Raw genomic sequence first — 26,690 nt, 5'->3', positions numbered from 1 at the left:
CTTTACACTTCTGAATTTACAATAAGTTTAGTGCATTAACATCACGGCCTCTCACTGCTTTGGGCTTAGTTACAATCAAAATAATTCTCTAGCTCTTTAATTTTTTCCAGGGTAATGAACAAAACTGGATTACTAAACACCATTTTGTACAACATATATTTAAAATTCTCCTTCAGCATTTTATTGCTGTATTGATTTGCAATTACCAACCATAATGATTGTTCAGTTCTTCTGAACAAAAATGATCAAAAATCCTAAACTCAATTCTACCTGGTTATAGTTTAACCACAAGAAAGCATCAAATTATATTAACTTAACTGAGAAAGTAATTTTCAATTGCTAATACAGTACAACAATGATCTTAAGATCCTTGACAACTAGTTTTACACATGATCCCAGATGTGTCCTGTCAATACACATAATTTCACAATAATTCAACAAGATCTCAACAGGCTAGCACAGCAGTGAATAAATTTGTAGCGCAGCCACTTTTTCCTCAGGAAATAAGATAATTTTTTACAGGAATTAACAAATCCAAAAACTTAAGCACCCCTCAAACATCTCCAGAAATTATTAGGAGATAACACAACCAAAGTATATCTCCTTTAAAAAACTTTGGTAGCCCAGTCTTTACAAGCTTTATCAATTTATCTTTCACTGTACCATCATTGGTACTTAAGAGGTTAAGACTTTATTTGTGAAAACAGAGAGAGGTAGTGGGGAATGATGTTGTCTACTGCTTCATAAATCTTGCTTACGATCCTTTTCAATTACCATCCATTTCTCCTTTAAAAAGGGACAAAAAAATAGAGGAGTGGAAACAGGTCAGGGCAGTCTGTGACAATGACAGTGTGATGGGCTTGGACCCCCTGTGGTGTTTCCATCTGCTATCATTAAGATGACTATTCAGACATGAAAAAATCCCTCTTACTGTGCTGACAGGCAGACATCAAGAACTATGACAAGGCATTAAGACAGAAAGTCAGAGACAGAGATGTCATATTCCACAAACAATACTGCCGCAAACAAGACCTCTGAAATTTTCTTGGAATTTAAAATAAAAATAAAAGGGGGTTTACCTGGAGGTTATCAAACTTCCTCTTACATTAGGTTGACAATGAAAAGATTGCCGATTTTCACGTGGATAAACATTAGCTCTTACCTGTAATCTTTACCATAAGAAACCCAAATTTTTTGCTCATTCTTCAGTAAAAGTGGGTTTTTAATTTCTTGTCCTTTCTCATCAAAAATCCGGGCAGGAATAAGATTGAGGCCTGTTGGTTTGAAGTCTGCTGAATATTGTAGCTTTTTGTGAATCATATGCAGCAGCTGGCAAGAACAAAGCAAACAAATAAATAAACTACAAATGTGAACATCTGTAATAAATTGTTGTACTCCATAACAAATGAAGTCCAAACAAATGATAATTAAATTCATATAGAATGTTAAAAGAAGTGTGAAATGACTGCAATGTTTATCTCAGTGTAAAATAACAAAATGAGCACAGGCTTTTAACCGGCAGGGGGTGCAACAGGATTATGATTGAGCTCTGACCCTTTGGCACAGAAACTAAAAGCAGATGTGACAGTTGTACAGAACAAGCATTTAGCTTCTACATACTATAACAGCTCTCTTTATAAAGGTTATGTTTTTCCTGCCCACATTTGGAGCTACATTTTGCTCATGTTTTTACTGAGCTTGTTCAAGTTTTACAGTGAGTGCTCTCCACCCTCCTGCAAACCATAGGTGATCAATAGCTGAACAATAATATTGCAAGCCTCATTTAACAATTTCTGTACTGTGTCTGTTAACTTGCCCCTGCCAGATTAGCCATAATTAGCTCCTCTGTGAATATAAGATTTTTATGTATTGTATTGTTTCTTTTTCAGAAGTTGGTTCTCATCTCCATTTGTGAACTTCATTTGATTTTACATGACTGTACTTCAGTCTTCATTTCTGCCATGTAGTCAGGGCCTTTCCAAATTGCTGCACCTTCAAGCTCAGTTCTGCAGCAAACATTACTGGACTGCAAATTCTGTGGGCAATTTGCCATTTCAAGGCACAGTAATGGTTTCCCTGAATATTGTAGTCACTTCATTCCACCCCCCTCCCTTTTATCACTCTGCCTACAGAAAAGCACTTTCCCTGCACAGACACACACATTCTGTCTTCCTTGCCAGCTCCTACAATTGAACACAACACTGAGTTGCTCCTTTAGCACCTATTGGAGACACTAAAGATGCATGCTCATTATGGAGGCAGGCAGGGGAAGCCAGAGCATGAGGTAAAAGTTCTCAGTAACTACTTATTCTTTATGCCAAATTATGCATTTAAGCACTTTTTCTTTTTACTTGTCCGATTTGAGTAGGGGAGAAGGAAGAACTAAAAGTATGTGGCAAATAAGGAGGTGACTAAATACTTGGCAAACAGTGGACCCTGGTTAATGTACTTGGAGATTTTTGTCAATATTTTCCAAACTTGCACGTTGACTAGTTTCACATCTGCTAAAGCAGGACACTCGGGGAAATCTGGCTGTTCAGGTGGGACTTTTAATAGAGTTGAGAATTCTTCTTGAAAAGATGAAGGAAATCCCATAAGTTTAAAACACAATTAATTATTGTTTTGAAAACAAACACTTAAATACTTGATAAAAAACAGTTTTTTCAATATAGGTGACTTGTAGCTGAATTATTGACCTGTCTGCCAGTTATCTCTAGGCATAGATGAAATAAGCATCCAGAGATTGATTCTTATTTACACTGAAACTCCTTTTACACAGCTCTGGCACTGTAAAGAGGTCTTAATGTGGGAATCAATTATATTTACACTTAATTTAAGGCCTCTCTACACTGCCAGAGGAATGTAAAAGGTTTTTAGTGTTAATGAAAATAAGGTCTGTAAAGTGTATTATATTTAACTTCTGTTTGGTGTTTTAACATAAACATTTAAAGTAATTCACAGAACTATGGAAAGTGCAGTTTCTTCTGCAACAACTCATAGGATATATGCACTGGGTGCAGTAGGGGCATTGACGTCTACCCCATTTAAGCTATTCTTCTAAGAGAAGATGCTGCTCTATCTAGGAGCAATTTGGAGTGGTCTCTGGTTGTGCTGGAGAGGTGATCATTGAGTACAGATAATTTCACATGACAAAATGCTTAGACGCTGGCATGGACACTTAGCCTCCTAGCACAGAAATAGATTGCAGTGTAGATAGAGAAGCACTGCTTACACAAGAAGAGGAAAGACAGACTCCTCTGCACAGAGGTAAGATAAATGAGATGAGGTAAGCCACATGATGCATGAAACATGGAGACATACCCTCTCGTCATGCAACGTTGTACTCTGGGCACATGCCTAAAATACCACTGTGTTATTCAGACATCACATTGGACCCTTTTTAATGCAGCAACTGCACTGGAACCCACCAAAGTTAATACAAATGTTATTTAATCCCCAAAATTGGAATTTCAGGGATGCAGGATGGAAGGTGAAAAAAAAAAACCCTATACAGTACTTTGCCAATTTTGCCTGGGAAAAATTCCTTTCAGATTCCAAACAAAATTTGGTGATCAGTCTCACTCCCAGCATTATAAGTGATCAAGCCCACTAGATAAGGAAAGGGTGAAGAGGATAGGTCTGGATCAGAGTCCAAAATGGCTTCTTGACAGCAGCAACAAACAGAATCCCCTCCCACCCACCACTAGGCAAGACACAATCAGCTGACCCATCAAGGTCCACTGACCAATGACAGCAGAAGTGTGCAAAACTGTCTCCACTACCTGGATACCATGTGGCAGAGAGGGAAGGGGGTGGGACTAATGGAGGGTGTAGGGAAACAAGAAAGAAGTGGCACCTTTCCCCTCACCTATATACACATGCTGTAGGCCATCAGTAGGGGGAGGAAGAACTAGGGGATCATGTGTAGTACTGCTTCAGCTGCTCATGCTTGAGCTCTCCCTCTCCCTGCCCACCTGATGAGGGTAGAGAAGAGTGTCCTCATTGTCCTGGACCCATCAAAGACACACCCTAGCTAGTGAGTGAGCATGGTTATTATAGTACACTTAGTTTTTTTACTATAGTACAAAATATATAATGTGGATCATTTTGATGTTCACATTTATCTATTTCAATTGCAAACCCACATTTTTCTGATATAATGCAAAAATCCTACTGTGTTCCTATACTGCAGTATTGGTAACATTAATATAAAACAAAGCATATTGTTTAATTTATGAAAGAGTTAAATTACATCTCTTTAACTGAAGGCATAGAATCTTGGTCACTTGGTTGTTCCTAGCTAGGATCACTGTCCTTAGAAAAGTAAGTGTGACATGAAGGGAAATGTATGGTTAAAGGGACTGTTAACGGGATACTGCATTTTAATATCTAGTCTAAACATTTGTTTAACTATTTGTTTCCATTCAATCACTTGCTTTCAGTCCAGATGGATAGCAACTAAAAACTATTACAAATTTTACCAATTTATCACCAAAGAGTTTTAAAAGAATTGACTGAGGAATTCTCAAACATTGATGTTGATTTTTAACAAATCTTAGAATGCTGAGGAAATGCCAGAGGACTGGAAATAAATCTAATGTGCTTATAATTTTAAAAGAGTAAATGGGATGATCAGGGTAACTATAAGGAAGTTAGCCTGACACTGGATGCTGGGCAGAATCATGGAAAGACTGATATGCGATAATAACAGTGAAGAATTAAAGAATGGGAGCATACTTAATGTCAATCAACATGGCTCCCTGAAAAATAGGTTGTGTCAAATAAACTTGATTTTTTTGATATTATAGGTATGGTTCATAAAGGAAACTGTGTCAATGCAACTTAGACTTCTGTAAGACCTTTCTCTTAGTACTGCAGACAGATTAAAAATTAGTACTATCCAAAAATCAATGTAGTTTATGTTAAATGGATTAAAAATTGGCTAACTGATAGATCTCAAAAAGTAACTGTAAATGGGGAATCATCTACTGGACATGTGGAGAACTGGGCAATATCTGTATTATCTTTATGAATATCATGTGCACCTCAGTCTATCTGGGTGATATGATCCTGCCTGAATGCCAGAGTTAAATCAAAAGAGGCTGTGAAGGGAGAAACCAACAGGAAATTAAAAAATGAAAAAGAAAAGGTTTTTTGAGGAAACCATCCCTAGCTAGGTTGACAAGTTTACCTTTTCTGGGCTGAACCTGGGATCACAGGAGATCCTAAGTCTCAGTGATGCTGGAAAAGGAAGGAGGGCTTGAGCGCGCACGCACACACACACACACACACACACAGAGAATGGTGAAGAATCTGGGCAAAACCAAGCAGAAACAAAGAAGATGTTTGTACACCAGTGCAAGGAGACTGGGTAACAAAATGGAGGAACTAGAACTACTGGTGCAGTTCTATAATAACCAGATATTATAGGGGTAAAAGAAACATGGTGGAATAGTAGTCATGACTGGAGTATAGGTACTGAAGGTTATGTGCTGTTCAGGAAAGAGAGAAATGAAGGTAAAGGTGGTGCAGTAGAATTATATAGTAATGATGAGACTGTAGACTGTAAAGAAATTAGAAGTGAAGGCATGGATAAAAACAGAATCTATTTGAGTCAAAATCACTTTGGGGAAGAAAGCTATCAGAGGTTCCCCCCCCCCAAAAAAGGAGTACTTGTGGCACCTTAGAGACTAACAAATAGTGCTTGGGGTGTTTTACAGACCCCCAGGATCAGTTTGAATATAGATAGAGACCTTTTTAGTGTTTTTAATGAAATAAATACTACTGAGAATTGTGCGATTATAGGAAACTTTACATTCCCGGATATAGATTGAAGGACAAATGCTACTAATAGTAGTGCCAAGATTTTCTTGGATGTGATAGCTGACAGATTTCTTCACCAGATAGTCACTCACCCAACAAGAGTTGATGCCACTTTAGATTTGATATTGGCGAATATGGGGATCTTATAGAAGAACTGGTTTGTAGGGGGACAACCTTGGTTCGAGTGATCAGATCTGCAACTAGGGTCCTTGATTTCAAAATGGCAAACTTTAAAAAATTAAAGGCATTAGTTAGGGAAGTGGACTGACTGACCTCGACTGAACAACTCAAGGATATGAATGGGGAGGAGGCTTGGAATTACTTTTTCAAAGTTGCAGGAAGTATCTGAAAAATTCATAGGGAAAGGTTGCAGACCAAGCTGAATAAGCAAGCATCTCAAGGCCAGTAAGAGAAAGCAGAATAGAAGATGGGATGGATCATGAAGGAAAGCTACCTCTTGGAAGTCAGAAAGCGTAGGGGAAAAGTGAGAACTGCCAAAAGCCAAGCAGTGTTGGACTTTGAAAGGGAATTAAAACCAATAGTAAAAAGTTCTATAGCAATATAAGTAAATAAAAAAAACCATAAGGAAAGAAATTGGGAAACTGCCTACAATGGCATGTAGCTGATCTGTAATTGCTAGTAGCAAATATCCCCAATGGCCGGTGATGGAACACTATATGGGGAAGGCTCTGAGTTACTACAGAGAATTCTTTCCGAGGTGTCTGGCTGTTGGGTCTTGGCAAAATGCGCAGGGTCCATCTGACCACCATATTTGAGATCAGGAAGGAATTTTCCCATGGATCAGATTGGCAGAGACCCTGTGGGGTTTTTTGCCTTCCTCTGCAGCATGGGGCACAGGTCAGTTGCAGGTTCAAACTAGAGTGAATGGTGAATTCTCTGTAACCTGAAGTCTTTAAATCATGATTTGAGAACTTCAGTAACTCTGCCAGAGGTTACTGGTCTATTATAGGAGTGTGTGGGTGAGGTTAGGTGGCCTGCAATGTGCAGGAGTTCAGACTAGATTTTCATGATGGTCCCTTCTGGTCTCCAAATCTATGATTCTATAAGTCTATGATGCATGCAGGACAGTCTGTTTTTCCCATCCAACGATACGAGTTAGTTGGGCTGAGAGGAATTTACAAATGCCAACAAGGAAAGATGAAGGTGTAAGAAAGACCCAGGGACTGAGGCCTTTTTTTTAACCTTTTACTCCATGTGCTTTATATCTTTGGGAGAAGGAATAAAAATGCAATAAATAATCTGTAGATTATTTGAAGACACTGTTTTCCAATCACTTTAATCAATTTGCTTGGCACAGTTACCAACTGAAGTTGGGCCTGTAGCATTAATAAGGTTGGGAAACCAGAGTGATTGGATCATGTCATACTGCCCAGTGTGAAGTGCAGGACGCTAAGCACGTCCTATAAAGGATGCAGTCCAGAAGGACTAAAAGGGGACTAAGGTGCAGATCACTCTGTAGCCATTACAGGGTGTTTCTAATAGGGTCTTGCAGAGATCTATTATTGGCCCATTGTTATTCATATTTTTAGCAATTATTTGGAAGAAAATAAAAAATCATTGCTGATAAAAATTTGCCAATGACACAAAAATTGGTGGAGCAATAAATAAAGATAGTGACAAGTCAGTTTACAGAGCAATCTGGATCATTTGGCAACCTGAACTCATTTGAAAGTATGCATTTTAATAGGTACATCCGGGGTGAAAGTAGGACGGTACGGGCCAGTACGGCATTCTGACGTTGCAACCTATAATGCTTGAAAGAAATATGCTTATGAATATAAATATGACATAACTGTCATGTTTTATGCTACATATGCCATGCAACATATCTCTGCAAAGGTTATGATCTACTGAATATATTCATCCTATTTGTATGCATGTATCATTTTTTATTCAAAATTATGAATATTGGCTGTGTACTTGTTTGATTTTAAGTAGCCTCAGTAAAGCAATTGGTCAGCTTCTTGAGAAAAGACTATTCTCAGTAAGTGCCCAATCAAGAAACACTTAATCTGACAATAGACTTTGATAGATGCCAATTCACATCTGAGCTTTTCTCTGAACGTTCCTGTAGAGAACTAAGTCATGCATGGACATACGACTTGCCCAAAACTCCATCTTGTAGAGGGGATTCTACACAGGGGAAGGGAGGGGTTTCCACCAACAAGAAAGAAACTATATAAAGCCCTGGGAGACCCCTCCATTTTGTCTTCATCTGGCTCAAGAGGTAGCCTCTTCACCCCCAAAGGATACCTGAAAGAAACTGGAACAAAGGACAGTAACTACAGGGGTGGAGGTAATTGCTGGCCCCAGACTAGTAGGAGGCTAGTCTGTAAAAGAAGCTTATTGGAACATCTCTGAGGGTGAGATTTCATCTGTAATCACTTTCTTACTGTATTAGGCTTAGACTGTTGTAGGAACAGCAGTGATCTGTATGCTCTGTATAACCTGTATGCTAAAAAGGTCTGTTACACTTCCCCCCACCTTTTGTCTCCTCTCCCTATTTGAATACCTATGAAGTGGCTTTCCCCCCTCCCTCCTGGAATGCTTTTGGAATGAATGGGCTGCTTGAACAGCTGGAAGATCAGAAGAGCTCCTAGGTAGACAAGGTGTCTGGAACTCTAACTAGGCAGCAATTACAGGCCCAAAGCATGGACACTGCCTGAGGTGGAGTGTGACCAACCAAACGCAGCCAAGTCATCAGTCACAGGCCATGAGGAGCAGGTCCTTAAAAGGGGAAGGGGCCAGGAGGGTACACACAAGATCGTACCTCCCGTAAAGGCCCTTCGCCCAGACCACCTGGCCAATGGTTCACCGCATTGCATTCCATCATGCCTTGGGAAGACTTACCTTCATCGCACGGTCCATCGCTGCACTGTGGGATGCTTACCTTGAAGGATCCTGACATCTCCAGTGCCGTGCCTGTCCTGGGAGCGTGAGTATGCAAGTGTGAGTGTGACTTCCCTGCCCCCTTCTTTTGAACTTAGCTATCGGTATAATAAACATGCTGCTTTCTGCCAAACTCTGGTGGATCATTACTCCTCCCTAAGCTTACTAGCTGGCCCAATTTCAGGTAACAGACTTGCGTGTTTTATTTTATTTTGCTTGGTAATTCACTTTGTTCTATCTGTTATTATTTGGAACCACTTAAATCCTACTTTTTGTATTTAATAAAATCACTTTTTACTTATTAATTAATCCAGAGTATATATTAATTCTGAGGAGGGGGCAAAGAGCTGTGCATATCTCTCTATCAGTGTTATAGAGGGCAAACAATTTATGAGTTTACCCTGTATAAACTTTATACAGGGTAAAACAGATTTATTTGGGGTTTGGACCCCAGTGGGAGTTGGGTATCTGAGTGCTGTTTCTTTAAGCTGTTTTCAGTTAAGCCTGCAGCTTTTTGGGGGATGTGGTTCAGACCTGGGTCTGTGTTTGTAGCAGGTAAGCATGTCTGGCACAACCAGGCCGGGCATTGAAGTTCCAAGCTGGCAGGGAAAACCGGCTCAGAGGTAGTCTGAGCACATCAGGTTGCAGTCCCAAAGTGGGTTTCTGTGATCCAACCCATCACAGGCGTTCCGGTAAGAAGCTGGTACCAGCCCCTACACAGCCGATGTTAAAGCGCTGCCACGGCAGCACTTTAACGTCACTACCCCTTTTGCCTCCCCCCATCGGCAGCCCCCCCATCAGGACCTTACTGGCAGGGCTGCCAATAGCGGGACGCAAAAGGGGCAGCTGCCCCGGGGCCAGCAATATAAAAGGGCCCAGGGCTCCTGGATACCGCCGCTACTGCAGCAGGGGCCAGAGCCCAGGGCCCTTTTAAATCGCCACTGGAGCCTTGGGCAACACAGGCCAGGCAGCACGGATGGGCTAGCTGGAGGAGGCTGACCCCCCCGTCCCAAGGCTCCACCCTTTCTGGGGGCCCGGAGCCGGGCTCCCATACCAGTAAGTGTTTAATATTACTTTCACCCTTGCATACATCTATGAACAAAGAATGAAAGTCATAGTAACAGGATGGAAGATTGTACTCAAGAAAGCAATGACTCTGAAAAGGAGTTATTGTGGATAATCTACTGCACATAAGCTCCTAATTGGATGATCTGGTTCAGAACTAATGTGATCTTTGGAAACAGTAGCAGGAATATCAAAGAAGAGAGAGGTGATAGTATCTATGTATAAGGTACTAGTGAGACAATACTGTGTCCAGTTCTGCTGTCCACACTTTAAAAGGGGTTAAAAAAAGAGCTACAAGAATGATTCAAGGTTTGGAAAATATGCCTTATAGTGAGAGGCTAAAGCAGCTTTATTTAATTTACCCAAGAGAAGATTAATAGTTGATTTGATCACAGTCTATAAATACTTACATGTGGACATGATTTCTGATATTAAAGGGTTCTTTAAGCTATCAGACATACACACAACAAGACGCAATGTTTGGAAGCTGAAGTTAGACAAATTCAGACTAGAAATAAGGCACATTTTTTAACAGTGTGGGTAATTAACTAGTTAAACAACTTACCTAATGATACGATGGATACTCTCACTTCAAGTCTTTAAATCAATGATTGTCTTTCAAAAGGATATGCTGTAGTTCAGAGGTGGGCAAACTTTTTGGCCCGAGGGCCACATCTGGGCATAGAAATTGTATGGCGGGCCATGAATGCTCGGAAAATTGGGGTTGGGGTGTGGGAGGGGATGAGGGCTCTGGTTGGGGGTATGGGCTCTGGGATGGGGCCAGAAATGAGGACTTCAGAATGCAGGAGGGGGCTCTGAGCTGGGGCAGGGGAGTGAGGTGGGGGGGGGAGGGCTCTGGCTGGGGTTGCAGGCTCTGGGGTAGGACTGGGGATGAGGGATTTGGGGTGCAGGAGGGTGCTTTGGCCTGGGATCAAGGGGTTCAGAGGGTGGGAGGGGAATCAGGGATGGGGCAGGGGGTTGGGGCATGGGGAGAGACTCAGTGGTGCAGGCTCCAGGCAGCACTTACCTCAAGCAGCTTCCGGAAGCAGCGGCATGTCCCTTGTCCGGCTCCTACGCGGAGGTGTGGCCAGATGGCACACTGCACAATGCCCTGACTGCAGGCACCACCCCTGCAGCTCCCATTGGAGCACCGGAGGGGAGCCATGTGGCTGCTTCCAGGAGCCGTGTGGAGTGGCCCCCAATCCTGCTCCCTGGTTAGCACATTGGAGGGGGGCCATGCTGTAGCTTTGGGCAGCCACATGTAGCGGCACCTGACCCTGCTCCCTGGCTGGAGCACCAGAGGGGGGCCATGCTGCGGCTTCCCAGAGCTGCATGGAGCGGCCCCCAACCCTGCTCCTTGGCTGGAGTGCCAGAGCAGGACAAGCCCCAGACCCCGCTCCTGAGCAGGAGCTCAAGGACCGGCTTAAAATGGCTGGTGGGGCTAGATCCTGCCTGCGGGCCGTAGTTTGCCCACCCCACTGTAGCTCAACCAGAAGTTATGAGCTTGAAGTAAGAATTACTGGGTGAAATTCTATTACCTGTATTATGCAGCTCAGACTGGATTATCATAATGGTCCTTTCTGGCTTTAAAATCTATGAATTTTTAACAACTGGTGATAATGCTTAAAGTGAATTTCAGTTAAATGAGTTGCTACGTTCAGTCCAGGTGATATGAAAGAACTATTCTAGTCATAAGACTACCATCACAACTGTGTCTGTCTTAGCAGTGTTGACAGCCCTAGGGTAGCAAGATCACTGGCTGCCACCAATATTATTACACTGTATCATGCAGCACAACTCTGAGCCTGTCTAACAGAAGCAATACTTTACTACTTAAAACAGTGCTGGAAGCCAGCAAACTGTGTACACTAGGGCTCCCAATGTTGCTAACACTAACACAGCTGAACCAGTATTAGCAGCAGTGGGAAATTTTTAAAGATTCTCCCTAGCGAAGTCAGGCCCCTGTTGGCAGCCTTAGCAAAGAAGTCAAGGAATATATGTGTATGTGCAGTGAACTGACCTGTCACCCACAAAATAGGACCAAAGAATTGTGCCAAGGCACTGGCAATATCACAACCTGAATTATCTACAAATACATCTTCTCGTAAAAGTCTGTCTGGGACGTGATGGTTCAACTACCATGCCCATAGCAAAGAAGCATCCATTTGAAGAATTCTTAGCACCCTACATATTCCTCTCATATGAGCCTGGGAACTACATCATAGCCGATTATCAGGAACTTCCAAGGCTTGTAAGACCCCTAATCAATTAGAAAAATATTAAATTACTTACATGGATCAGAATAAACAAGGTCAGAGGATACTTCTGTTATAAGAAAACATTTAGGGTAAGATCAAATTGGCTATTCTCCCATAGAGGGAATCCTCTGGTCTGGGAATGATACTTGGAGAGTACAGTTAGTCTCCCACCATGGAGAACAGTGGGAGGAAAGAGCAGCATGAAATAAAGGAACAGTGAGGAATGGCAGTCTGGAGAATCTATTGACCAAATGCAGCATTTGAAGAAGCCATATCCACTTTGTAGTGTTTGGTGAAAGAACATACATGTTGCCAAGTAGCTGCATTGCAGATCTCCTCAAAGAATACTGTATTTGTTTTCCCCCAAGTGGTGCATTCAGATCATGTTGAGTGCACTCTGAGACTTGAAGAAGATTTTCCAACCTTCTTGTAAGATGCTAGAATGACCCATCTGGAGATGATCATATTTCACACTTTGAGGCTCTTGCTTTTCCAGTGGTAGGAAAAAAAGTATATGATCACCTAAAGGCATTCCTGACACCTCTCAGTTACAGAAAATTTATGTTTCTCCTGGATTCTGTTGGAGATTATTTGCCTTGGCGAAGTTTGACAAACATATGAGCTTCCCTTATTCCTGAGAAATGAAGATCTTTATCACAGCTGCATCTAACAAAGGTTTTCCTTAAATTAGTTTTTGCCACCACCTCAGGGACCTCTGGACTGGGATGATGTGCAAAGATTGGTGATTAAAGTCCCATTATGATCTCACTTGAAGAGGATCAGGACTTGTAATGATCTCATATGTAGAAAGGCCCACTGGACTACAGCTGCACTGGATACTACCAGGCCTAACAGGTGGAATGCTTCCCAAGTGGCAGTCTGTGGATTAGAGCGGTTGATTGTTGATTCTGAGAGCCTGATCTAAAGGGAACAGAAGCAGTAAACTGGGGCTATGTCTCAATTCCCATGTATATGTAGGAGAAACCTGGAGGGCACCAAGAAGCCTACTAATGGCTGCTTTTGTAGCAATAGTGAACATGGTAACCCTCCAGTCAGTTATTAAATTAGATGATTCTCTGTTTGTGAACAATTAGATTATCACCTCCAAAACTACCAAGCAAATGTCTTTCACAAGAACTACATTCCCTTATAAATAACACAATTGAAAATACCTGTGCATCCGATGAAGTGAGCTGTAGCTCACGAAAGCTTATGCTCAAATACATTTGTTAGTCTCTAAGGTGCCACAAGTACTCCTTTTCTTTTTGCGGTTACAGACTAACACGGCTGCTACTCTGAAACCTCCTAAACCTATTGTTACTCTAGTCTCAAGGTCAGCTCAATAACACCATTACTTAGAACTCATAGAGTGCTTAATATTGTCAAAGTGTTGTACAAACAAGAGGACAGACAGGACAAATACTTCGCTCCAAACAAAGCTCCATTGACTTCAATGGAACAATGTGAGTATACACCATCTAAGAGCTGTTACATCCTCTCATACCCTATGAGACAGATAAATTAATGTGTATGTGACATTATGCATGATCATAAACAGTTACCCTTTTTTTAGCAGGGTAGAGATGACAAACAATCACCAGGAATTTAGATGTGCAGCTTGTGTAAATGCTACAAGTTCTATTCTTTCTACATTATTAACATACTGCTATTACTTTGTTTTATAAGAGATCACACATGTTGACAGTTACAGTATGTACCAAAAAACAACTGATTGAGAATAGACAAGCAAAAGATTCAGTGATCATTTTTAGCTGAGAAGAATCATAAATGTATAAGGTAGCCAGACAGAAAAAATGACCAGGTTGTATTGTATTTAGAAATCCTAGTGAGACTTGGTGCGGTTGTAAAATTATTGATCATAATAGTGCAGGTCATAGACACTCTGTGTGAAAGCAACTGCAAGAGGGAACAAACTATTCCACAAAGGAACCAAATGGAATGGAGCTAAAAGCAAAAGTTCTGAACTTGAACACACAACACAACAGGGTGTTAAATGGCCTTTCAGGGTAGGACAGAGATTTTGCACATACTCGTTCTGCTAGAAACCACTTTGGTTTTACAAGGAGTAAACAAAGGTAACACTGCAGGGGATAAATCCACTGGTTCCTACTCAAGATCAGGCTGCTAATAAAAGGAGATCAACCCAGCATGTTTGGACTATTAATGATCTACAGGTTAGAAATGCCAGAATAAGCAGGCATCAGTAAGTAACCCATGTTTCCCTGTAAAGGTCATCAGATGCATGGATGTTGTCAGTCTTCTTCAGAGAGCCCTTCCTTTGTGTATATGCCATCACTGTATCTCAGAATGCTGAGTTCAGTCAGTAGTATATCATTAATGTAGGCAAATGCCTACAAATAAGCATGAGGAAAGCATAAATCTATGCTACATAAGAGTCTGGGGTATACTGCTAAACCTCAGAGTCTGAGATATAGGGAGAAGATACTTAGGCTGTATGGCATTCTCAATACTCACAATACTCACAAAACTACAAGAGTCCAACTTTTCTGAACAAAAATTGAAATATTTTCATTCTTAATCTTTTCTTTGCTTAATACATTAAGATAAAAAGTGGATCTAAACTTACCCTCTCCATCATAACACTGGGTTGATTCCTACAGTTATTCTCCATCTCTTTTTTGGTGATATAAACTAGGATCTCCCCTGTGTCTTTGCCATTTTCATACACCTGAAAAGTAAGTAATTAAATTCAAGTTAATTGAACAAGGTATTGAACAAGCCACTGATTCTGTCCCTAACACTCTGAGTTACATTACTGAGAACTTTCAACATTTCTTTGAAGTTTCTTCTTCATTTTAATTAAAGGCCAGTTGGGATTGGGACAACATCAATGGCTATCACCAAAGACTGAAAAAGGTGATATGATCACTTGAAAATTTATTTCACGTCTATGTATTGTATTAATATTTGGGTGTTTCTTGCTTATACATTGGAAGGCTGGTTAATAACTTTGAGTAAAATTTTCAAAAGTGTATAAATGATAGGAGCTTTAGTTCAATTGAAAATTAATTGGATTGAGGCTCCTAAATAACAAAAGTAATTTTGAAAATTTTACCCTTTCTCTTTCAAATATTAAACTCCACAGCAAATATATTTTATAGGAAGAATTTCCCAGGCTGGTGCTTTAGTATAAAAATTAATGCAAAACACAGACAGTATGAAGTTCAGAGCTTTTTTTACACAAATTATATAACACAAGTATTTTATGAACATTGAAATCCAAAGCATTTCAGCTTGTCTCCTAAGAGAGGGTGCTCCTATAAATGGGGTCAATTTGGATGGTTTCTGGTAGCACTGGAGAGATAAGCCCTGAATATAGACAGGTATTTAAATTTTCAGTGGGGAGATTCGCCTGACATTCTACTGCTGTCTTCCCATATTTTCAACTGTTATGTATAGAATTTTAGGCATATTTACATTGGGCAAAGAATTGAGTATGTGATTCAGACACAGGTAAAATGCATGTCTAACAATCTGACAGTACATAATTTGGCTGTGTTAGAATTATAGCTACATGAATGCTGCAAAAAACATTCCGCAAATATTCAAATGCTTTTTGTGTTCACATCCCCTTTGTGCTTATTTTCTATGAATACCTGAGCAAATGAGTTTATTGACAGAAATGTTTACAAAGAGAGCACATTTTAAATGAACATTAGAAAATGTTGAAATCATATTCCAGAGTTCATGTAACAGAAACGTGATTTACCATTGCTTACACTCATCCAATTAGGGTATGGCATACTGTATTACCTGCATGTCCAGTCAAAACTAACAGTTTTGTGCACAATCTACAGACCATCAATTACTTGCAGAAATTTTGCAAATAAATTTTAAGAATGAAAAATGAGAGAATGATAAGTAAGTTGCAGACAATTCTGTTTCACTGTGTTGAAATTTATTCACTATCTAAGGTAAATGCAGCTAAATATATAATACAGCTTTACAGTATACAGTGGAATCCACACCTGTCCCTGAACAAATGCCATTGTATTTTATGTTCAACAAGATAAAAACCAGACAATTCCTACAGAATAGATCCACTCAAGTAGAATGCGATACCACTTCTGACTGCTGGAGATACACAAAAGGACATTCCATTCTTGGAGCAAGAAAAAAAAAAGGAGAAGAAGGAAACTGTATGCATAATATAAGGTATTTCCTTTTGTCAAAAGACCCCTTCTGTATTCTTGGAATGTCTATGACAACACAGCAGTCATTTAACTTTGCCTCTAACTCTGATACAGCCAGAAAGAAGGGTAGAAAATAGTGGAAACTGTAGTATTGGAATAATATTATAACTCTTGTTTACAGGGATATTATTTTGTAATCTAATTACAGAGGATTGAGGTTTATTTGGTGAGGGTTATTGTGTTTCAGAAAATGTGTTGCTATAGGTTCCATGCAGCTAGAGGCCTGTCTAGGACTGAGCAGAAAGGAAAAAAAGAATGACAAACTCAAAAGATAAAAATAAATTTGATTTTTGGTTGATTTTATGTTGATTACTTTTCTCTATGATACTGATAGCCTTTTATAGTTTCAATGCTGTCTCTTTCTCTCTCTCTTTACATGGGTGCCTAAAAGTAAATAGAGCATTTCAAATGTCTATACTCTGTGAGAACAGTGGGAGCGATTTTATTTTACATCACATTACAAATTATAGTTACCACCCTGTCACTACAGTTCCTCTCATATATGTATGTTATACTTCACTAAAGTCACATACCTCCAAACCAATCTAATACTACTATTCTGTCTCCTACGTTGGAACAAAGTTCTCAGTCACACACAAAGTAGTAAAATAAAATGAAGTTAATGATGAAAACAACTATAAAAGTGAAATAATAAAAAAATAAAAAGTTAATGGCCATATCCACTTCATTATATACCCTAGTCCATTATCACTGGCTTTTGCTAAGTTGAGGAATAGGAGGAATATGCTATTGATGTTGCTTTGTCTGACATTGTTAGAGTATCTGGAGATACTAGACACCGTGGAATAAAGCATCCCTAAAGAACAGCATGATGTTAGTGCCAGCTGCCAACCTGAGAGAAATCAGTGATGCTATTGGACAACATACAAGGCCCATATTAGTTCCCTCCACCACCACTAAACAAACTGTTAAAAGTTCTGTTAAATTTCACAGTAGGTGTTACACTAAGGCACTGAGCAATACCTATTTCTATATTAGAACCAAAACAATTTTCCACTAAGGTGCAGAGAACCGTAGAGAGATATAATAACTCAAAGATGGAGGGAATGAGAATGAAAGGGCTGAACTTGTGGTTTACTATCCCTTTATATAAGAAAAACCAGGACCTCCTTTAAAAAACTCCTGGCTGCTTAAGACTATTTAAGAAATTTAAAACAACTTATTCTTGAGCCAGATATGACTATATTTCACTACTACATCAATCCACATGATGAACACTCGCTTAATAGTTTTTTGGAGCTAACAGAAGGATCCCGTTAGCAATACAGAAAACAAACATTTCTGCCTTCTCACAGCTCTACATCTTCTTCCCATATCTCTGTATTTTTCCTTTCATCTGACAGCATTGGGAATGAATGTCAATTAGATAAAACTTAGTCCATTTCTAGCCAGTCACTTTGTATGTAATTTATTCAGGTAATGTTTGTGTTAGCTACTTTCAACACTGTTTGGTATCCAATGTGCAAAAGAAAGCAGGCATTTCAACAGACAGTTATTCCTCTCTAGGACATCAATTCAGAAAAGTATTACAGCACATGCTTAAATATATCGCTTTTCTAAACAGAATTTAAGCATATGTTTAAGATTAAGCATGTGCTTTAGTCCATTGATTCTAATGGAACTTCAGCACATGTTTAAAGTAAAGCACATGCTTAAGTGCTCTCCTGCATAGGAATATTTTACTGAACTAGGGCTTATATATAAATCACAAAGAAAGCTTGAAAGCTATAAAAAGCTAGTCAGCAACTCTGAGATTCAGATTAAGTTTGAAGTTTTAGAAGCTGTTATAAAATAAACCCATAATAAGCACAAATGAAGCCATTTCATCTAGATGTCACAAACCAATATGGAAGCTTCAGATACTAGGAAACTGGCACATAAAGCCACTGACACTTCAAGATCATCATTCAGGTTTAATGCCTTAAGTATCGTTAAAAATCTAACAGTGGTAGAACAATAGATTTCCATACCATACACAATGTTGCTCAAAGCAGCTGTGCAGATCACCTCAGAAGTTTCTCTCTGTAAGAGCTAGAGCAAAAGCAAAATTCCAGGATGTCAAACAGCTTGCAAAGAGAAACTTGCAATACATTCAAAAGGCAAGAAGCACAAAAATGGAGAACTCACTGATCAACATCTCAAATATGCTGTGATGTACACATATATTTATTTGTTCTCATCTAAGTAGTCTAAGGAAGAAGTAAAATAAATTATACAGAGCATCATTCTGCCACCACTATACACTTTGAGTAGCACCTCGCCTACACATTTTGAGCAGCACCAGTCCCACTGAAATCAATGCACAGGATCTAGACCTTAATGAGAAGCTATCTAATCAAAATCAAATACTTCACATCATACATTCACATAAGCACACAACTTCAACACTTAAATTCAGCCACTTCTGAAGAAAAGACATCTCACAGGCAGACAACTAATGCAAAACACTAATGCTGTAGAAAAGGCTAGGGAGGGGAATTTTTTTGACAAAGATCACTTATTTGGGGATAAAATACTCCCATTATGAAAAATGCTCTAGAATTTTATTGTCCACGCAGAGCAGGCAGTGTACTGATTTTGAAGGTCCACCCAAAATAACATCATAAAGCAAACGGCATCATACTTATTTATATAAGGGTGAAGGGTTAAATTGACCCAGCCAAGATATGATCCTATGGTACTCAAGGTATTTGATTCTCATTGACCTTCAATGAGGCATAGACTCTTAAATCACTTTTGAAAATTTTACCTGTCATCATTAAAATGGGGTGGGGAGGAAGGGGAAATCAACTATAGCTGCATCAACCCCTTAAATGCCAGACAAATTTCTGAAAAGTCTGCATTTTGCTAAGCAACAGTTACAAAGCAACAACTCCCTATAGACACGACATACAAACTTGACATTCCAGAGAAATAAACAATGACACTTTAAAACAATCTAGCCTAGAAGCACAAGCAGACGTAAACTATGCTTGTTAAAAATATTTTAAGAATGCATTGTGTACTGTAGTTTTCATCAGCCTATTTTTCTAATGTGCTCCTTTACTTAAAAGGATATGATCTGGTCATATATGATTTAATTAAAACTCAGGCTGCACACATACAATGCTTGATTCAATGACAATTTCAGATGTATAGCAAGACCTGTCATCATTTGGGAAACAGATAGACAAGTATTTACTGGTTACCGAAAATCAAACAGATTTTTTTACCCTCAGACTAATCTATTGTTAGCAACAGGAATGCACCCATTTTATAATGAACAGTAGTAATTATACATCAAAGGCAAGAGAGTTGTGTTAAGAAGAATAAAACAAAGCACTTCTCATCAAAGGTAACCGCATTTTCTCCTATTTTATAAATTAAAGGTCTGACCCTGGAAACCTTTACTCACATGAGTAATCCTTTTATGAGAACTCCTACTGAAGTACGCGATCAAGCCCTTAAAATCAGACATAAAAATATGGGCAGGAAATATAGGCATTAAAATTGGTAGTTACAATTCATAAGTGTTTATTGCAATAGATATTTTAGAATTAAAATGTCTGTAAAAACACAGCTTTTATTGTACAATAATGTACACATGCTGATATAAGAAAATGTTCCTTGGGCCCAATTCCTGTTCCCATTGAAGTCAATGGCAAAAGTTCATCTCTAAAAGCGGTTTATGTGCTGCCTGATTTTTTTGTGGAATATAATTCATACTACTAGAGTACATAGTGCAAAATATAATCTCATAGATCACTTCCTACTCTGACATACTGTAAAGAAATAAATCCAGAGTACAGTAATTAAACAATAATAAAGTTTAATTTTCAATGATCAATAGAAACCTGGTATCAAGTAATATCCCTGAGCATGCTGTAGGCTATAATAGTTTAAGAAGGAATTGGGGGTGGGAGGGGGAATGAAGTTATGGGTGCTGAAATTAACAAAGTCCCTGGCAGCTACTCTCAATTTGCAGCTCTGAGATGAAAATCATAAAAATATTCCTGCTGACATATTTCTCAGCATAAAGGCATAGCTGATGTATTGTTAATAACATGATTGCAAGAATATTTACTCCATGTTTAGCCCAAATAATATAAGCACAATACACTGACGAGAGCCAGAAAACAAATAGTTTGAAAATGTCCCACGTGTTATCATTGCATCTTGCTAAATTAGTTTGTTTTAAAGAATTTATAAAAATGTAAACACTGTATGCCATTCAGTAATTACCTAGAGCATGAGGCTAAACGGTCCCAAGACAAGTTAAACATATTGAAGTTTGGATATTTTTCTCAGCTTAGGTTCTTTTTGTTATTTAATGGTGAACACATTTTTGCTGATTCAATACTGTTTATTCTATGTATCCATAAGTCTGTAATGAAGAAATGGCCAACTATAAAGAGGTAAAGAAATGTACTAAAAAAGCTAGAGCCCTCACAGATTTGTACCCTTTGGTACAGAAAATGTGCATGGATATGGAGGAACAACCTTTTAAAAACAGTAACGGAGTATGAATATCTCCTTAGGTTGAATGTGTATAGTGTTTTATTCACAAATGTGAAGATGCATTACTTTTCCTGAGTAGACTCTGTAGAAAACCTGCCTATGATGCATGAAACTTTTATTAATTGACTCCTTAGTCTCCTATTAGGCCAGCAATGAAGTTGTTTCAGGGCACTGGTTAAAATTTAGGTAGGAAAATTATAGTTTTGAAATAATCATATGTAATACAAGCATAAAGCATGTGTTTACTTTGGGAGTTTAATATGAAAAGTACTATATGTGAGGACAGGCAAGAGGAAAATTTTCAGAAACATCGAAGTGGTAAAGAGCAAATTAACTGCTGTGTAGAAGGTCAATCTCCCTGAGACTGAAACATCTAAACTAGGGATTTGCAACAGTACAGTTATATCAGTGTTTACGCCAGTGCAAAAAACCTCAGTGTAGATCAGCCCATTTATATCAGAATACTAGTTATATTTTTGGATCATCTACTTTTCTTGTTGACTTCCTAGCAATAAATTTGCAGAACATCTACAGACCTGTCAAAGAATACAGAGAAAAAAACCTGCCTCGTTACAAAAGGCATTGCATGGGATCTAATATTCCAAACTAGATGTAGGGCTCTTATACAGGTTATCAACTCAGTAATACTCCTGCAGTACATTAAAAAGCAAGAAGCAAAGGAAAAGTCATATTTTCCTGAATGCAAACAACGACTTATGGGTGTACTTCACATTAGAAAAATACATTCAGGTACCTCTCAAAACCAGGCCTATTTGTGGTGTGGTCTTTATAATCTTGATGGGTTAGTATCACCAAATGTTATCTCAGGGCAGTGACTATGCCACAGATTCAAGCCTCCAAAGGAGTACAGTATCAGGATTAGCAGAGAACCACCATTAGAAATATCATTAGGTTTGGAGACTCCAGGAGCATACAAGGGAGAGTGACCACAAGTAATACTCTCACTAATTATCAAACATCCTTTTATTAAAAATTTCACAAAGCAGATGAACGATGCCACAATTATTGAAATATACAGAAATGAAGAAAAAATGTAAGATGTCCAGTATTAATGCTTTCATACTCTCATCCCGTGGGGAAACATTAAGATGGGTAAGAGAATCATCAGATGGGTGTTTCCTGGTGGGCTTTCCTACTCACTTAGACTAGGCCACACGTTTTATCCTGAGTTTCTTTTGTGCTCACTACACTCATACACCATATCAATACCTATATTGAATTTTGTGGAAGTCAAAAAGTACACCTTGAGGTGACTGAACCATGAATGAAAAACTGACACAATAATCAAATAAACAAAGATCTTGTGGCTAAAGTATGTTGCATCTCTGACATATTGGCAACGTGCTTGTTTGCAGTGTGTGCGCAGAGTACTTCTAGTCCTACAAAGCTGTTGGAGAATTTATTGAATTGCAGTTCCATTTTTCATGTTTTCTGTATAGACTTGCACAGTGCTGCTACTTCAAAGGAATTATTTTACAAATGAGTTTTGATGTGACACTTGCAAAGTCCTGCATACATATTGGCAATTAATTACAATTTCAAAATTAACCACCAAAATTCATTTGCTGTTTAGTGCAGCAAGTCCAAAAGCAAGTCCCATCAGACTCCTTGGGAATTTTAAAAGGTTAATTTTGCTTATAAAAGCCTCAACATAATTTGTTTTCTAGAAAACCAGAATCTTTTACCATTTGTAACCATAAGGACTCATATATACATGAGACATGGACTATGTCCATCTGAGAAGTAAATCTTCACAGCCCTTTCTTAAGTTTTGAAAGCATTCTTTTAGTTTTAAAAATGATATTTCCACATAGGGATCCAGTGCCTTGAAACTGCAGTCCAACCAATCCAAGCAGAATCAAGAGTACACACTCATGATCCTTTGCTTCACATTACCAGTGATGAAACAGGAATTTTAAAAATAAATTTTATGTGTCTAAAGTGGTTGCAGTGACCACAATCAGTGTCCACAGGACTTCACTTATTTTAAGATGCAAGCCCTCATGGGACTCCTAACACTGCCATATTTTTATAAGGATAGCACTATATCTTCCAGTGTTATTTTTTGTGTAGATGTGTTTTTTTCAATGAATAGGGCATTGTAAGCCAATTTGAGAGGAGAAGAAGCATGGATGATATCACCAGAGTTAGAATCATGCAAGTGACCTCTCATCAGATGAAGGGAAAAAACATTCCCTATGTTATATAAAGTGTTACGGAAATTACTTAAGCTAAATTGATCTAAAGCACTCAAACTTAAATAAGTGTTTGCACAAGGGAATTGCACTGATTTATCTACATCAGTTGAAATTGTTCTAAACTGATTTAGTTAAATTGGTACAACCAGTGTGTGTAGACAGGGCCTAATTTATGTGAAGCTGCCTCAGAACATTCAGGATTTTCCACTAGAGTGCTGCAGAATCCTGGGTCCAAAATTTAGGTTCAGCTTTCAATGGAGTACACAGGGCCTAGCCTACAGTACTTACAGAGAAGTAATACTGTAAATTCTGAGGTAACCCTGGTTCTGCTTCATTTTTCCCTTGGACCAAAGTAGATCAGGAATAACTTTGTAAAGGAGTTTTAACTGGAGTACACCTGATGTAAATGAAATGGGAATCAGGACACGTATCCATTTAGGAGGACAAATGGGGCATTTTTAAGGATAATTGTTATATTTATATGTAGGTTATGTATCATTTTTAAGCACCGAAAATGATGCTAACCATAAGTCCTTTGCTGACAATAGCCCAATCCAAAAATTCAATATAACATAGAAAGACTCCCATTCATTTCAAAGGGCTTTGAAGCAAGGCTAATGGGTGCAGTCTGTGCATCCCAGTGGAGATGATGCTGAGCAACAAAGGTCATGAGCTGTGGAAGTTCCCATCTCGCCATTTGCTGGAGCACTGACCCAAGAGTAATACTTTATTAGGATGGTTTTCTTTGGAAAATTATTTTTTAACATGTTTGTAGCAGTATGTAGCCTCTGAATTAGCTCTGCCAAGTTCTGCTCTCCACATTTGTTTATGCATTGTCATGACACCAGACATCTTCATGCAACTGGCTGGAATCTGTAACAGCCATATTGACATCACTAGAAACATAAAAGGCCCCTCAAACTTTATGGAGCCTATTTTTTAAAAAAAGTTAATTTAAATGCATGAATTCTTTGATCCCCCCCTTCACAGCTGGTTGTGGAATATAATTGGCAACTAAATTCCAAATTTTACAAACTTTCCTTTGTTGTTTATTTTAATTTCAATTATTGATTATTCGAGAACAGTTCCCGATGGAAGAACAAAAAGCTTATAAAAGTAATGAAGAACAGAATCCATTTTGAATAATACAAGTACTCAGGACAACTATAATTCCAACATTCAACGTAGTATATTTGATATCAGTGTCTTAAAGACAAAGTGGGTTTTTTATATTGTATCAGGATGAAAAATTGTGAAGCTATTAAACTACAAACCACCTTTAGCTGCAGCCTTGTGGGAGAACCTGTAGTTGCTGGAAGCCTTTTAATGGTTTATGCTAGACATAGAGGCACACTGCTCCTGCTCAGCCGTAATGTGTGGGCAAGTTTTGAGAGGTGACCTTTGTAGCTCTTGATGGCCGCTTGCAATTCCTCAATCAGCTTGTTCACCCTGAGATTGTAAATTACAAGACTTTTAGCAAAGGGCTATGGTATGATGAGTCACATCTACAAGATTTTCATACAAACCGGGGAAAAGACAGCTTTTCAGTGTAACTTGAATGGAAGTTAAGGATGTATTTGATCTCTCTTGTATACCTCTGTTTTGTCTGGCATGACGAGAGACCATACAGAAAATACCACACAAGGGTGAAACAAACATTTTTTTTTCCTTTCTATGGATGGCCACAAGAGTGATAATAGTGTACAGAATCCATGACTCATCTTTATGAATGAAATGTATCAATCTTCAAATCCCCACTTTTTAAAAAATCTTTTCCATTCACAACCGATTGGTTATAGTGCATAACATCGCCAGTGATGCATAATGGATATAAATAAATTTATAATTCCAGAAGTATGGTTCTAACTGGAATTACATCTGCTTGGATATATTTATTTACATGTTTTTTTTCAGATTCCATAGCAACGTTTCTAAGATGTTTTACCTGTCTTTGATAGGAGGTGCTCATATTTTTATTTTCATGAGAACTGACTACATTCCTCATGCTCCACAATCAGTAAAGAGATGCTCTATTTAGCCCATGAGGTTTGAAAAAGTTTCAAATGGCTTACCCATTTAGGGATAAAATGATATTTGGGAGACACATATTGGTGCTACAACTAGAGTTTAGAATTCATATCCTGGGAACTATAGCAACAGCTGCCAATATAAAATATGTAACCACCTGCATCACAAATTTAAATCTAGCACATCCCCTTTTCAACATCCTGGGAGTTGAAATCAGCAGGGATGCTACTGCAGATAGTTCCCAGATTTGAACTGAAAGGAGAATATTTACCTATGAGAGCTTTAGAATTATCCATCCCTTTGGTTCCAGAAACCCCAGATTTCAGGGTATTCATGGCATGCTAATCCTTAATATTTCGGTCCAAAATATGGAGCTATTTTTTAAAAGAGCATATACACGATTCATACTCATTTGAGGGTGTAATTATTATCACTACATGCCCATATGAGGTATTTCTGCACATGGTAGAACATACAGTTATGCATCTAACCATACTTAATAATTGCATTTTTCATATGCAATTGTGCACCTAACAATGAAAATCAGATCATGAATATCATTAGTTTTGTCAACCTTTAAGAGATGAGTAGGGTGGAGTGAGCATGGTAAATAAAAGAATGATAGCTTGTAGTGCATAGACAGACACTTTTCTTATTGTTCTATTTATTCAATTTGTATAGATAGATCGAGAACACGACACAGGCAACTGAGTTATATAAGGCTATACAGAAACTCATTTATACCTTTTAAATGAGAACAAAGTTTCTGTGCTATGATGCTACTAGATTAGAACCCTGAAATGTATTTGTAGGCTTTGTCAGAATTTTTTCTGTGCTCTGTTTAAGAAATTTGAAGATATTAACAAGAAAAAGTTTGATTAAAATCACACAGAGAATATCCCTCTATTATTACTTTGCAAGATACAACAGTACTATGGCATAAGACTTCTAAATTCCTGCATATTTAAAAAGAATATGGATATTGCTATATGGGATTAGATACTGATTCAATCCAATCCATTATTCTGTCTCTGACAATAGCCAGTACTAGCTGTGTCCGATGGAAGAGGGAAACTCTCCATAAAGAGCAAGTACGAATAACCTGCATACAGCAGAAGTTTCTTCTTAACCCTCATCAGTTAGTGGCTTATGACATGAAGCATACTTTTTAATCAAACATGATACAACTGTGGATGTTCTCATTATTGGTATTTATATCTAATTCTCTTTTAAATCCTACTGAGGTTATGTCTACACTAGAGAGTTTTACAGCGGAACAGCTGTACTGATGCAGCTGTGCAGCTGTAAGATCTCTCCTGTAGCCAGTCCTATGCTGATGAAGAGAGCTCTCCCGTTGACATAATTAACCCACCCCAATGAGTGGTGGTAGCTATGTCAGCAGGAGAATTTCTCCCACCGACATAGTACTGTGCACTCTACCACTTATGCCGGGCGTAATTTATGTCACTTAGGGGGTGGAATATTCACACGTCCTGGCAACATACTTTTGTGGACATAAGTGGTAGTATAGAGATAGCCTAACCTATTGGGCTCATTGATATATTGTACTAATGAATAAGTTAATTAAGTGCAGTTTATAAAAAAGCACATCTTTTGATTGGTTTTATATTTGT

The 26,690-nt window shown here is 38.6% G+C and overlaps 1 protein-coding gene across 1 annotated transcript in view; it reads right to left on the bottom strand.

Annotated features, from left to right (window-relative positions):
• DCDC1 (doublecortin domain containing 1) overlaps positions 1–26,690 on the bottom strand; it is a 421,814-nt gene that overhangs the window by 204,445 nt on the left and 190,679 nt on the right. The window contains 3 exon segments of the mRNA XM_043516908.1: positions 1,163–1,329; positions 14,665–14,766; positions 24,306–24,477. Coding sequence (XP_043372843.1) covers positions 1,163–1,329; positions 14,665–14,766; positions 24,306–24,477 — 441 coding nt within the window.

Source organism: Dermochelys coriacea, chromosome 6 (assembly GCF_009764565.3).
Source record: "Dermochelys coriacea isolate rDerCor1 chromosome 6, rDerCor1.pri.v4, whole genome shotgun sequence".
In the NCBI taxonomy this organism is placed as follows: Eukaryota; Metazoa; Chordata; order Testudines; family Dermochelyidae; genus Dermochelys; species Dermochelys coriacea.
Note: the sequence above shows the minus strand (reverse complement) of the source record. Positions and strands in the feature narration are given on the sequence as shown.